The following is a 16,233-nucleotide window of genomic DNA, read 5'->3' on the forward strand; positions in this document are numbered from 1 at the left end:
AGTCGCCAAAACAGAATGTCCAGTTGCCATTTTGGAGCAAAAAAGTCCTAAAGCCTTATTTTTCAAATGATGGACTGGCTGTGATTGATTATCAGTTAAACATCTGGCTAGTTCAGATGACAATGGAGCTGGGTTAAGGTCTAAAACATGGGTAGGCAAACTAAGGCCCGAAGGCCGGATCTGGCCCAATCGCCTTCTAAATTTGGCCCGCGGACGGTCCGGGAATCAGCATGTTTTTACATGAGTGGAATGTGTCCTTTTATTTAAAATGCATCTCTGGGTTGTTTGTGGGGCATAGGAATCCATTCATCCCCCCCACTCCCCTTGTGTTTAGTATACAGTTAGAGAATACCTGAAGAGAGTTAGGGGATTTCATTGATTTGGTTGCTCCCTAAAGTTTTTTTTTGGGGGGGGGAGAGTACAAAGGAATCACTGACAGCAGAAACAGCAGGTGGCAGCTTTAGTAGCCCCCCCCCCCGCAGTAAGTATTGGGATAGAACTATAGATCAGACCTCACTACATCCTGTCTCTGCCTCTGAAGGCCAGGTACATGCAACCCAACAGTTTCAGAGTGATAGGAAAAATGAAGTGGGATAATTATGCCAGAAAACTATTACATCCAATTGAAAATAAGTGGGATGGTCATTGGTCTGTCTGAAACTAACTCGGATGGCATTCAACTCCCCATAAACATTGTTTCCAAGAATATTCTCTTTCCCTTCTTTCAAGTGCCCCACTTTATCTGATTATTTTCAGATAAAGTTCTGTCCCTCTCTACTATGGAGCAGAATGTTTTCATACAATGAACTTGATCAGCACATGGTAGCTATATTTTATTAGAACAATTTTGGGTGGGAGGTTAAGTCTAAAATAAGGCGATCAATTCCTTAATTTCATTTGTGGCCTGATCTTTTATTAAGAGATAAAACTTTTGTCAATAGAAGTACATCTAATACTACATTTTTATAAACAGTATGCATTTTCTAGCCATCTGCTAACCTTTAAAAAAGTCTGATTTTAGGAATGCACCTTAAAATTTACAAATAAATGCAGTTTGATTTCTTCGCTGCTTAACTAAGCAAATGGGTTTTATACTCCAGTTATTCCATGTTATGAGATAATTAATATAAATACTGCTGATATATCAGGGAACTACAGCTGCTTATTCCTACTGCTTGAAATTAATGTTGCATAGAGGCATTCCGTCCATGATTAATGTATCATAAAATTTAAAATGATTTCAATTAAATTATATATTCACGAGAGATCTAATCTTATTGTCTCCATACAATTGTCAAGGCAGCCCTCATTCAGTCATCAAGGCCAAAGAAGATTGTCAAGATTTACAACATGAGGAACTGATGAACTAGGGAAGAAATGAGCCACTCCTTCACCAAGGATAGTTCCCTGCTTTACTTGCTTCTTTCATACACTGGCTTGAGTTTGTGTGAAATCTATTTCTAGAACTTCAACCCACATTTGACAGTAAGTTAGGTCTGCTTTGTATGATTCCACTCTGTCACACAGTGCTGTAATGTGTGCCAAGTGGGTGAGCAATTATGCAAAAGTGCTTGCAGTTCATAAAAAGTGGCTGAATAATATAGAGAGATCCTGAGGGAAAGAATCAGCCTGGGCTGCAATGCAAAGTTCTGATAGGTGTGGACCCCAAATGTTGCGTACACACTGCCAACACTTTAAAAGGCATTCAGACATCAATCCCTTTCTTCATTTATCCCTTCCTCATCTTGCCATCTTAAGCACATCACTTCACCCAGCAAACCAAACTGATACTAAAGTGATATCCTCATCAAGGAGGCTAGGATCAGACTCTTAGTCTGCAAGATAAATCTAGTCTGCAAAATAAAGCTATACATTTTGGTAATTCCTCTTGTAGTAACAGATAGTTTCTTCAGCAAATGATGCATTTTATAAGCTAATTTCATTTTACCCAATGCTCCACTACTTGCTGCTTTTAACATATCTCTCTGTGACAAAACACATACTTAAGACAAAAAAGGCAACCCCAGGTAACTGACCCCATTTGTGCGCGCACACCCCTTCATGAAGCCAAATTCCTTAGCCTCAAGTATTGCCTTTTGCCTGGGTTTTACGCAAATGCCATATCTGCTGCTGAGGATCAATGACTTGCAGCTTTGTCCCCACCATACAGCCTGATTCTACACACATTTACTCAGGTCTCACTGGTATTAAGGTGATTTATGCTTAGGTTTAAATAAGACGGAAGCTTATTTAAACTCGGATTTAAGACTATGTCCTCCCAATGGAGTACTACTGCTTCAAGACCTACTCATTCATAAGCATCAGTTTCTCTAGAATGTCTCTAGAATGTTTTCCTAAGCTGCACTGCATTATGGGATTTATAGTACTTATTACAAACACATCACAAAGCATTATGGGATTTGTCGGGCTTTCAAATCTGGCTCACAAAGGAAGAAAGGGAGCCAAGCCACAACAACTCTCTGAAGTACAGTCATACTTCTTGTTACATTTGCTTCAGGTTGCATCCTGCGGCGACCCGAAAGTACCAGAAAGGGTTACTAAAGGGTTTCGCCACTCGCGCATGCGCAGACACACAAAATGACATCATGCGTATGCACAGAAGTGGCAAATTGCGACCCGTGTATGCGCAGACACAGGTTGCGTTCTTTTCAGGTTGCGAACAGGGCTCCGGAACGGATCCCGTTCGCAACCAAAGGTACCACTGTAGTAAAAGTCAACCACCTCATGCTATTGTAATGGTGTGTGTGTGTGTGTGTGTGTGTGTGTGTGTGTGTGTTGAACTGGACTAAATGTGCTCTTGGGAAAGATATTCTATATTTGTGTGACTTTTTTGCAGAACAGGGAGACTGCTGAATTGTCGCGCTGGCCAGGTCTGTTAAGTATCTACAGTGGTACCTCGGGTTACATGCGCTTCAGGTTACATACGCTTCAGGTTACATACGCTTCAGGTTACAGAATTTGCTAATCCAGAAATAGTGCTTCAGGTTAAGAACTTTGCTTCAGGATGAGAACAGAAATCATGCTCCGGTGGTGCGGCAGCAGCAGGAGGCCCCATTAGCTAAAGTGGTGATTCGGGTTAAGAACAGTTTCAGGTTAAGTACGGACCTCTGGAATGAATTAAGTACTTAACCTGAGGTACCACTGTACTTTGTTATGTAAGCTGGTGCCAATGTCCTGCCACAGAAACTAAACAAATTGTGATTCTTCTGGAAGGGGGCATGCCTTTCTTTCCCCCATTCCTTAGATAAAGATGTTGCCATCAATATGTCTGTGTATGGAAGAGAACAAAAGACTGGCAGTCCTGAAACTGAGTCAGCAAGAAATAAGAGACCTGGCTTATTTTCTGTGATAAATCCAGTGCTAAAGCATTGTGGGTCCCCTAGAAGCCTAAATGTGAAGCAGAAGCTCTTGGGAGTGTTGTGAACATCCATCTCATGCTTAGATTGTATACAGAGAATTTATGTGATGTAAGGTTTTATATCTTCCACAGAAAGAAACCTAAGGTAGATGTAGGATCCCTAAAACTTATCAATACTCAGGGATTGGTAATGGATGGTAACACTATGCTCCATTTTCTAATGGCATTAATACCAGCAACCATTGCATAGACCGTGCCATTAATGTTTCCTCAAGAATTGTTAATTATAGTTTCATCCAAAATTGTATTTGGAATGCAGCTATTAATAATCATAAGATTGACAGTCAAACCATTATACTGCTTACATATTTGAAAACAAATTATTGGCTTCCCTGTTAAAACGTTTTATATCAAGCCGTTTTAGTGTCACATTGACGAATAATTTTTCCATGGAAAACACACACACATGGACAATGAGCTGCTAGGCAGTAATCTATTCAGCCATAAATTTGCTTGTTATTCATAAAGTATGAAAGATATTTGAACTAACTGGATGTGTTGATTATCAGCTCCATTGCCTTTAGCTGAAAGGAACTGTCAAATGTCATCAACCGTGAGCCTCTTTTCCCATTGCATCTTAGACTAGCAACATCTATTTCCTCTAATAACTGCATCACTACTCTGTACTACTTACAAGATTCATGAAACTGAGACTGATTAAACTGTCAATGATGACATCAGCACTTTGTCAGGAAAAGTCTGAAAATAATCTGTCAGGAGCTGATGCCTGAAGAAATACATGTTTCAACTTTTTTCTGTAATATCCAAGTGTATTTTGATAATGCTGCTAAAGATATCCTCGATTTTTTTCATAATGTAGTGTTTTGCATTCTAATATGATAAAAATCATTTCTTGTTGCCTGTTATGCTAGCTTGTAAGTAATGCAGCAGCTATCATGCAAATAACTCCATACATTTTTGATGTACTGTGGCACAATGCCAATTGAATACAACTTTCATCTCCTTTATGAAAATAGTATGTAGAAAATCTCTAAAAAGCAAACCCACTACTATAGCAATGTTGCATCAACACCACTGCATAATTTTGTCATGTCTTGACCCCTTGACAAGTTAAAGGGATTTAGTGTCAGAAATGGAAAAACAGTACTTTAAATTTGACTCCAATGATAAGAATGCATAGACAACAGAGGCAAGCACAGAGGCAAGCAAACATGTAGGTGGTGAATAAGGAACTAGAAGAGTCTCATACACCTTGTCTATGAGTTTGACTGTACCACTAACTGCCATGGACATCTTAGTAATCATACACTGCTTGTACAGTTATACAGGAAGCACAATGAAACACAAAACCCATGCACCACCCTATGGTTACTTTAAAAAAAAAGAAAAAGATGACTTATTAAGATTGAAAGTCCTCCTCCCTCCCCCTGGCCAACGCTCCTGGTTTGTTAGTACTGACAATATGGGGCGGAAAACTAAGCTAGCAAGGTAAGCTGCAGTTGAAACAAAGAAACAAAAAAAGAATACCACTTAAAAGGTACTTCCAAATAAATTGGTACTTTGCTGGGATTATTTTGAAATGGGGACCATTATTGGGATATAAAAGTCCACCAAATGTTTGCATAGTCTTCAGCTTCCGCTTCTTCCCTCAACACATATAGGTGATGAGTTTTTCCATAAGCACAATATGTACTGCTGTGAAGACAATTCTCCTTTATTTAATAGCAGTTTCTCATTATGAACAAGGGGAACTTATGTTTTAAGGGTACCTCCAAACCAGGTAGTGAAAAGTCAGGTGTGCAAGGGAAGAATGGAGCATGAGGGCACGTCACTTGTTCCTGGTTTGAGAAACCATGCCTTATTGGACAAAGGTCAATATCCAACTGTGTCATCGGAACAGACTTCTGTGAATCAGGACTTCCCTTGCCTGATAAAAGTCTGCTCCATGTGAATGGGTGCTCTTCCAGGGGAGATTCAGGGGACATTCCATCTCACCAGTGCATTCCACTGCAAAACAGTGGCTATCACCCAGAGAACATATTTAAAGTGAAACATAACCTGATATAACCAGGAAGCTGTTTAACATCTGAATTCTCACCCAGTATTTTTAAGTATTTGTCTCTCTGGCCAGTTTATAGAACATTGAGTGTTATAAACACTGTCTTATGTTTGACAAAATGTTCAGTGAACCCTGACATGACTCTGGTAGTGAACAGGTAGGTTCATCACCAGCTGGCTGTGTATTCATGTGTAATCTTTAGCTCTGAGGCAAATTCTCATCCACCAGATAGCCTCTCATGACAAACTTCCAGTCCTCAAAAAATGTATTTCTGAGTTTACTTGGAAAATATATATCAGCCAGCAAAGAATATTGTATTCTCAGTAGCCCATTTGCCTTTCATCCTAGTGATTATCCTGATACACATTATTCTTTTTAACTTGTGGCAGCCATAGTACAGTGGACTCATGCTGTAAGAGATGATAGGGTGATGGCAAGAGGCATTTACACCATGCATTGCCTTTAGGTTAGCCAGGGAATAGCACAAATGTCACAGCAATGACAGTCTTCCAGAATACTATGTGGTGAGTAAGATCATCCAGTATATTTAAGTGCCAGTCTAACCAGGTCTAAGTACTGGTTGCTTATTACATTCTCCCCATCCCCGGATGCTTAGCACCCTAAACTGTATCAATGAATTAATTCTATCAATGTACAGGATTACTTGTATTAAAATAAAACTTGTGTTGTTGTCGCCTCTCCTTCAGAGCAAAGGCTACTTGGGTTGTGAGATAGTTTGTTAAATGAGAAGGAGCCAAACAAATGTATGGATTCAGACAACTATATCTGCTGTTCAGTAGAAAACTTTTCAAAGGCAGAAATGTTATTGAAAAATCTGTCCTCTGCACTGCTCTTTTGAAGCTTTCTCATGTTGTATGTTTCCAGTGTTTTAACTGCTTCAAAAGAAAAGAATGCAGAAAAATTATTCTGTTTCCTTTTTTGTTTCCAAGCTTTGTAAATTCAGCCTGGGCTTTGTTAAGAGGGGCATGCAGTTTCCCCATTTTTATTTGAAGAAAGGCTGCTTTTAGGAATAAAGTGACTGAGCAAAACAGAATGAATTGTGACCTCTGGGATATCCTTTAAATACATTCCTCCTGAATTCTATAAGGATAACTACTAGGAATGATCAACACCTCCAACGGATAAGATAGGTGAAAATAATGAAATTTCCTGACAAACATAACAGGCACATAAACCTGCTTAAAAGCTTTCATCTGCCCCTAAATCCAGATAAGGGCTAATCCTGCTACAAAGGCAAAAGTATAAAAAGTCTCTAGCGTAATCTCAGAGAAGAACAAACTATTTTGGAAAAAGTTGTTATTTGGTTTTATGGCTGTAGCCTTGGCTTAGTATCCAAGTTAAACCTGACATTACTAGCAAAACAATTTTAAAAAATAAGGATTAACTGAACTATTAGGTTCTAGCTCTGAAGAGTCTTATAGGACAGAACTCCTGCTCAGTATTCCAGCCAGCCAACCAGGCAGCGATGCCCTTAATCCAGGATACTCCAATCCATTTTCCTCCCTCCTCCAGTTTGGGATTTCAGATATTCAGCCAGGCAGCCATACCTGTAACCAGGATATGCAATTCCTTTCTCCCTCCCTCCCTCCCTCCCTCTACAGCAGTCAGTCAGTATTTCATGCCCTCTGAGCATGCTCAGCCCATATCCAGCTTGCCTGCCTCCATTCAAGGACAATTTTGTATACTTCTGCAAATCTTAGGGTTTCCTCAAGACTGTGTATGACTGCTGTCATTTTGGCTACATAATGATCTATGTTTGGAGAAAGAGCTTGCTGCAAGTATATAGGATCTGAGACATTGACAGTGAAATATAGCAGTGGTTTGCCATAAAATTTAACACCGAAATCCAAAACTACAGAACCATATCTATTTAATCTCCACAGACCTACATTGACATCTATTTAAAGCAGCTGACCCCATCACTGCTGATTCTGACAAGGTGAGCAGGGGGTAGGTGGCTCCTGGGTTCAGGAAATAAGTGTTTCTGCTGCTTCGGGTAGGATTTTATGGATATGTCTTTTGGGGGTTCCTCTTGATACTGCACTGGCACATGAGGTCCAAGAGGTGTCAGTGGCTTCAAGTGCCCTTTACCAGCTTCAAATGGGTTGCCAGCTGTGGTGATACCTTGGTAGTGATGGCTTAGGTATGGTGATCCCTGTACTGGTAGCTTTTTAGTTTGACTACATCTTCCAGTTGAGTTACAACTGGTCTGGACTTCAAAAAATGACCTGTAACCTCAAATTAGTACAGAAATTAGCTGCTAGAATTTTGATGGGCACATCCAAAGTTGTTCATATCACACATATTTCAAAAGATCTACACAGGTTGTCTATTCACTTCCAAACCTAATTTGAACTTTAAACTGGATTTAAAAATCCAAAAAGTCTTGGGATCTGAATATTTTATGGAGCATATTACACCAGGTTGTTCATGTCTTCAGTTCTTCTGCAGACACCCTGCAGACGTGGGCTATGTTTTGTAAATATACATGTTTCTGCAGGGAAGAAAGCCTTTTCTGCAGTGGCCTTGACTTTGAAATACTGATGAAGCATACAGACATTGCAAGCTTTTAGGGATCAGTGAAGTTTTTCATATTTGCCCAGGAATGTTATCATTTTAGATTATTTTGCTTTGTCTTAGTTTGCTCTTTAGTTGCTTGGGTTTTAATTTGTCTTTGTTTGGTATCTTGTTATGTTTATTTGTTGGCTTTATGTTGTATTTATATGTTGCAAATTAGTTTTTATTCCAACTTTTCTACACTGTCTGGCATATTTTGAAGAAGTGTGGTTTAACAAATATTTTAACTCAAGTTACCATTTACAGAGCTTTCAAACCACTTCAAGATCTTTCATCAGTATGCATCAGTCAATATATGGAAACAACAATAATAAACACAATAAAACCAATTACACCATTTGCAGTTAAAGCAAACAGTTTTAATATTCTATAATTTATTTAAGATTCCAGTTATATGAAATACTGCACCTCAAAAAAAATTACAGACCTAGCTAAGTGTATCATGGGACCAGAAAGGTTGGAACAATTTCTCTGTGAGCAAAGGCTACATTGTTTGGGGCATTTGAGTTTAGAGAGAAAAAAAGACATGCAAGAAGGTACCGTGACAGAGGTTTATATAATTATGTGTGGTTATTTATAGAAAAAATGAATATACTTTTGTTGTTGTTCCTTTCTCATAATCTTAGAACTCAGGGTCATCTACGTAAGCAAAATGCTGAAAAACTCAGGACATACATACAAAAGAAAATACTTCTTCACATAGGACATGGTAAAACAATGGGATCACGACCACAGCATGTGGTGGTGGACACAAACAAGATAGTTTTAAAAGAGAAGAAGAAGAGTTTGGATTTGATATCCCGCTTTATCACTACCCTAGGGAGTCTCAAAGCGGCTAACATTCTCCTTTCCCCTCTTCCCCCACAACAAACACTCTGTGAGGTGAGTGGGGCTGAGAGACTTTAAAGAAGTGTGACTAGCCCAAGGTCACCCAGCAGCTGCCTGTGGAGGAGCGGAGACGCAAACCCGGTTCCCCAGATTACGAGTCTATTGCTCTTAACCACTATACTACACTGGCTCTCATAAGAGGATCATAAAAATTCATGGATCATACGGAATAAGAAAAAACAAAACATGACGCCATTACAGCTTTCAATGTATAGCAATCTTGGGCATGAATGGGAAACAACATTTGTATACAGATGTACTGTAGTAATAAAACTATTATTGCATAATCAATTTAATTTTATATATCATATTACATTTCTACTATTTAAAACAATAATGATTTAAATTTTAAAAATAGGTATTGCTAAAATGATTGTCCCAGTATCTTAATAAAATTATATGTTTGATGTAAGAATCACAAAGCCAATAAAAGTGCTAATTAAAACAATAGCACTCTCCATTACAGAATTATCATGCAGAAAATGAGATACAAGGTAGTTAAGCTACTAAGAAATAAGAAATTGTTAATTACTACTATAGTCCAGAATCTGATTATCAAGATCATAAAACATAGAAGTGGGATGCTGTGAAAAGCTATAATTTAAAAATAGAGTAATGGAATGAATACATTAGAAGCCACCAGTCCTGAACAAAAGCTCATATGCAGTTTGCATCAGTACAAAGTCACAGTGCCAAACACCTTTTGTCCCCGATATTAAAAATTAAGTACAATATAAAAATAAAAATCTGCAGACTACTTGAAAACAGGAAAATGTAATGAATTGTATTACGGAATACAAATTACTTTATGTACCAAAAATTGACACAAACACAATATCTATGGTTAATATTAAATGTATTTTATAGTCTGCTAGTATTAATAATAATTACTAATAACAATAAAACATAATTAAATGTAAAACATTTATTATCACCAATGCAAGAAGATAATACAATGGGACACAACTGAATTTGATCAACATAAATTGAGATTGAACAAACGTTTGTAGGCAAGGCGTGGGGGGAACCTGCAGCGCTCTGCTTAATTTCATGTGGTGACATGGAGCAAAAAGTGCAGGGTGGGGGGGGGGGAGAGAGTGGAATTAATGCTGTGGGAATGCAACCCCAGAAAGGGAAGAAGGGTTCCTCACCCTTGTTGGATGCTAAAGAAAAGGTATGCTTCACAGCTGCATTGTGTAGTAGATAGATGATAATCATAATTTCAAATCTGCTATACATTGCAACATTCCTGAACTAATAGTTTACAACGAGCCTTGTAAGGGCCCAATTTGAATTAAATGTCAGAATTCATTTGTCTATATAGTATTAACGCCACATAAATGATGCCGATAGGTGCACTGGGATTGCAAAGATCTGGCTCTCTCTGTGGAAGTTTCACACTGACCTAGTTTTGTTGTTGTTCTTCTTGTTGTTGTTGTTTACTGGTTTGATCGAACCAGAAATTCACCTTTGAAACTTGGACTGACACATCAGTCTATAATCTTTTTTTAAAAAAAGAACTTTATTGAACAATCATCATCAACCTACACAACCATATACAATAATACAATATATACAAACTATATACCGTATTTTTCGTCCCATAGGACGCTCTGTCCCATAGGACGCACCTAGTTTTTTTTTGGGGGGGGAATAAAGGGAAAAATATTTCCCTTTATTACCCCCCAAAAAAAACCAGGTCGGGGAAACCGAACCAGGTCGAGGAACAGTGGGATGGCGGCGCTGTGCCTCCCTGCTGTCCCCCGAGCTTGTGGGGCTGGCCGATGTCTGTCTGGCACGCGGGGCGCTCTGCTTCAGGGTGGCCGTTGCGCCGGGCGGCAGGCTGCTATCCGCAGGGCTGCCTAGGCTGCATATGTCTTCCTTCAGCGAAAGCCTGCATTCGCCCCATAGGACACACCCAGATTTCCCCTTCATTTTTGGAGGGGGAAAAGTGTGTCCTATAGGGCGAAAAATACGGTACACATACAGATACCTTACAGAAAAAGAAGAAAAAAGAAGAAAAGCACAGAGTAAAAGAGAAAAGATGGAATAAATAAAATAGACTTCCGATTACTCTCATTGTACTATTTCTTATTTCGTTATTTTACCCACCGTGCCCTATTATTATTATTATTGCTTTCCCAATTCTTTTCAAGATGTTCTATCACCAGTATTTTACAAAAATCATTCAAGATCTGCCAGGAGATTTTTGTTATCACAATGATTTTTCAAATACTTTTAAAATATTGTCCATTCTTTATTCACCTTCTGCATCAAATATCCTCTGACCTTCACTGTCATTTTTGCCAGTTATATGTATTCTATCATTTTTACCTGCCAATTGGTCCATAATCTGAAACTGATTCCTACACTGAACTTCTGCTGAAAGCTAAGCAACATGTTTAGATTTCAAACTGACTTTTCCTCTAGCTAGTTCTGTACTATTTGGAACTGTATTTTAGACTTTTAGGTGTATGTGTTTTTTAACTCCTCCTGTCAACATGGGGTGCAATCTAGGTTTCTGGTTGGATGGTTTATTAGTTTTTTAAGATTGCCCTGCTAGGGTAGAGCTGGAAACCTGTTTCTACATATTTATCATCCCTAGGATTCAGCTTCTGAGCTGCACCTTTTAAAGGGTTTAGCCCCAAAATATGGGAAGCCCCTGTCCCACAGTACATGACAACAGGCTTAGAAGTCCCTATCCATGTAATTATATTCTAAATTTGTAAGAGCCAACATCAAATGTTTTAAGTTCATATAACCATATACCGTATTTTTCGCTCTATAAGAGGCACTTTTCCCATCCTAAAAAGTAAGGGGAGATGTGCGTGCATCTTATGGAGCGAATGCGCAGCTATCGCTGAAGCCAGGAGAGCAAAAGGGACCAGTGCGCAGTGATCCCTCTTGCTCTCCTGGCTTCAGGGATAGCCGCGTGAAGCCTTTTCAGGGCAAAGAGAGGAACACTCCCCCTGCCCTGAAGAGGGTTGGCAAGGCTATCCCAGAAGCCAGAACAGAAGAGGTATCACTGCTTTGCTGCACAGCCATCCCTCTTGTTGTTCTGACTTCGCTTCGCTGGACAGGCGCTGCACAGCTTTCCCTCTATGCGCAGCGCCCCTTCAGCGAAGCGGGAGGAGAAATAGAAGGGACCCCGTTTCTCCTCCCGCTTCACTGAAGGGGTGCTGCACAGAGAGGGAGAGCTGCACAGAGCTCCTTCAGCGAAGCGGGAGGAGAAACAGAGCCCCTTCCATTTCTCCTCCCGCTTTGCTGGAGAGGCGCTGTGCAGAGAGGGAGAGAATTTTTTCTCTCTTGTTCTCCTCCTCTAAAACTAGGTGTGTCTTATGGTCGGGTGCGTCTTATAGAGCGAAGAATACGGTAGCTGCCCTGACAAGACTGTTTATTTGTGAGGAAATAAACAGGGAGGAATGAAGCTCATTTCAGGATAAAGTTTTTTTTAATTCTCTTTCTTTTGAGCAAATTATCAGCTATTTATCTCTAACCATTTCTTTACAAATGACAAGAAGACTGCAGTTAATTGTAAAGGTTAATGTGGCATAAGGCTGTGGAACAGGTTGGACACATTTTCAGAAGTAATTCTGCTATAATTAGAGCTGTCACATTTATTGAGCAAAGCTGAACAGCCAGCAGAGACAAGGTTTGCAACATCCTTCACGTTTCTTTTTCTCTCAGATATTCTGAAAAAGAAAGAAACTAGAAAAAGCAGCAGTTTAGAAAAAGGATATAACATCTTAGCAAAGCAAACGCATTGCTAAACATACATCTTACAGTTCCGATCCCTTTGCAAAACTGTTTAAAAACTACTGTGAAGTGAGCAACAAATACTGTAATCAATGAACAGAAATTCTGCCTTTGCTTGAACATTGGTTTTCTGTTTTAGGTATATAGTAGCAGAATGCTTCATTTAAAAAGTTTTTGTTTTAAAAAGGAACTGTCAATCTAGAAAACCACAACTTATATGGAATTGCACACATAAATATAATTGCTCCCTTGCTCCTTATAAAGCAATATTACAATTTCTGTACTTAGGAAATTAGGAAAATATTAGGAAAAAAACAGTGACTACCAGCTCTACAGCAAAACGTCTTTTCAACCAATGAGGAGCATGCATTCTCCACCCCCACCCCACTTCAATAAACCAAAGCCTAGAAGATGGAGAGAATTTCAGTACACTAAACATGCACAAGCTGGAGGTGATGGTGCCTGCCAGGTTCTAAAAACTCTTAAGGAAACATTGGCCCTATCCCAGATTTGATCCAGGGTTGGATCCGGGTCAGGCAATGCCTGGGTAAGCTGGACCAGAGGGGTGTGTTTGTGTGTCACAGTTTTAACTATTACACAATAGCCCAGGTATGTTTCTTTTACATTGTATATATAAAAGAAGGAATTTCCATGCAATTTAAGGAACAAATATATCTGCATAAATATGAGTGTTAACAACATAAATTAGACAAAATCGGAAGTAAAATCTTCAATGAATACAGTCAGTGTCGTACACATAAATGGTTAAGATGGTGATTAAGATACCACTTTGGATAATAAAATTAAACTACAAACTGGGGGACTGACGTTACAAGCTCCAGCATGCATATTGGTTTGTATTTTTCAGACTGCACTGCTGACCTACTCAACTTAGGTTTCAGCCAGAGGTCGACAAATTTTGTCTGAGCTTGAAAGCCAACAATTATTTCTTCTAGTCATTTTGAGTATAATAAAAATGTTCCCTTTCCAGTGAGGAAGTACAGCCTACTCTGCCACATAGAAATAGGCACTTACAGAACAGATGGCATCAGTCCCTATACTCATCACTGCATATCCCCAACTTTCTAGCCTTCAATGCTACTCATACTTTCCTAGCAAGAATTCTATGTTCTGGAATATTCACACTTGCAGGATGTACATGGAATGATCTACAAATTAGAGCAAAACCCAAAATGGTGGTACAGTTGTACCTTGCTTTCAGAGCACCTTGGAACTTGTACATTTCAGCTCCTAAATGATCAAAAACTGGAAGGGAGTGTTCTGGTTTTTGAATGATTTACAGAAGCCAAACATCCGGCGTGGCTTCTGACTGGCTGCAGGAGCTTCCTACAGCCAATCAGAAGCCACACTTTGGTTTCCAAATGTTTTGGAAGTCAAACAAACTTCCAGAATGGATTCTGTTCAACTTCCAAGGTACAACTGTATATAGAGTGCAGCTACTACAAAATATTGTTAAACTGTACCCTCCAAAATGGCTTTGGTGCAGGAAGAAGAAGAAGAAGAAGAAGAAGAAGAAGAAGAAGAAGAAGAAGAAGAAGAAGAAGAAGAAGAAGAAGAAGAAGAAGAAGAAGAAGAATTCATATTGTATGGGTGATTAGCATGGAGGCTGATAGATGTGAAATGTCCAAACCCAGTCACTAAGCGCACAATAGAAATCTTTTGTTTCAATTGCAATTTTTAATGGAATAATAATAATCTCTGGGCAGCTCCCAACAGAATATTAAAAACATCAAACATTAAAACATCAAATATTAAAAACTTCCGTAAATAGGGCTGTCTTCAGATGTCTTCTAAAAGTCAGATAGTTGTTTATTTCCTTGACATCTGAAGGAATATCAAAGTGTGCTGAAATTCTTTAAAAAGCTCTATTTTAGAGCCAGTTGACAATGAAGCTCAGCTCTGCAGTTCATGTAAGTAATTGTGCAGAGAATAGTCTACAAGTAATGTCTCCCAGATCACTATTTCACCAATCCTCATAGTATGACTAATTAGTAGAACAAACATCAACAGAAGCCTCAATCACAGATCTCCTATATCAAATCTGAATACAAAACCCCTGGAGTGATCAGGGTTTGGTCTTTATAAACATGTCCAGTTTTATGTCAAACCCAGTGTTAGCAGAAAGGTATGCAAAATCATTAAAGAAACAGCGGTGTAGTATCATGTATTTTTTGTAAACTACCTTAAAACAAAGAGTCACAATGCTTTTCCACATGCATTGGTATAAGTGAAGAAATCATCATTGACAGACCTAATATAAGTGCCAGTACTTACCCCTTCTATTATTTCTGCCTTCACTTGTGGATTTATCTGAAGGGCAAGGGCAATGTCCTTCGCATTTCACTGAGATCTGTTTTCCTAAGACGCAGGCTTGATATTCTAGTTTGCACTGCAATAGAGAGAGAATGACAATCTTCAGTATAAGCATCATTTACATTTTTTGTAAATTCTAGTCCATTAAGTATTTTGAAAGAGATTAGGGTTACCCGTTTTGTCACTTTCTATTTGTGATTACAAAGGACTACAAAAGCCACCCATCCTAAAATGTTGTAGGATCACACTCTGAATGGATAGTGTTGATAAGCGCTGTAATTCATTAAAAGCCATGATGTAGAAAAATAGGACATCTTTACAAAAGCAGGTGTGCAGAACCTGTGACCCTCTATGTTGCTGAACCTCAACTCTCATCATCCCTATTGGGCAACGTTGACTGGGGCTGATGAGATTTGGGAGTCTAGCAATATCTGGAAGACCACAGATTCCCCATCTCGGTGCTAAAAAATATGTGCCTTTGACTAAAGAGGACTCTGCAGCCTTAGTAACTAATTTTTTTACAAAACAAAGAATGGCTGATACCACACTGGACCGTGCGTATGAACCCTGTTTGTATTTGCTTTGGCATATTTCTTGCCACTCTTCAGCTGACTTGATTGCTTTCTACTATGACCCCATAGTATGCATTTAAATAGCTCTTTCCAGCCCCCACACGTGCCACACATGCGTAATCTCAATTATTCCCATAATAACCCTGTAAAGCAAATCAGCAATAGCCTATACTGCAGATGGGGTTTGGGGCTCAGAAGGTGTAGTTTGCCTAAGGTCACTGAATAGGTTCATGGCAGAGCTAAGAATTAAATCTGAAACTGTTAGTTCACAGCTTACTTTCTTAGCTACAAGAAAGGGAAAGTTGAGGAAGCAAGGTGGTCAGAAAGCATTCTTATCCTGTCATTCGGCATTAGCGTGTTCTAAACTGTGATGCATTTGAGAACTCTTTCATTTCCAGGCTAATGTTAACAGTTAAAAGCATATTGTATATGTTAAGTATATTGGATATCTAATTGTGAATGTTTGTGAGCAGAACAGATTTGTGCACCAAGGCTTCTCCTCCTTCCCTTTGCAATCCCCTATATATTCCCCCAAATCTGCTTTAAATGGTTGGGAGATGTCAGGGAACTGGGGGCAGAGAAGGGGGAAAGGATGGGGAAATACAGAGATAAGCCTCCGAGTAAGT

General features: G+C 39.1%; 1 protein-coding gene across 2 annotated transcripts in view; it reads right to left on the reverse strand.

Annotated features, from left to right (window-relative positions):
* SPOCK3 (SPARC (osteonectin), cwcv and kazal like domains proteoglycan 3) overlaps positions 1-16,233 on the reverse strand; it is a 113,027-nt gene that overhangs the window by 17,343 nt on the left and 79,451 nt on the right. For both annotated transcript variants that reach the window (XM_081926142.1, XM_081926143.1), the window contains one exon: positions 14,997-15,111. In XM_081926142.1, the coding sequence (XP_081782268.1) occupies positions 14,997-15,111 (115 nt within the window). The remainder of the gene's footprint in view (positions 1-14,996; positions 15,112-16,233) is intronic.

Source organism: Podarcis melisellensis (genome assembly GCF_964234715.1).
Source record: "Podarcis melisellensis genome assembly, chromosome: 9".
Lineage (NCBI taxonomy): Eukaryota > Metazoa > Chordata > Lepidosauria > Squamata > Lacertidae > Podarcis > Podarcis melisellensis.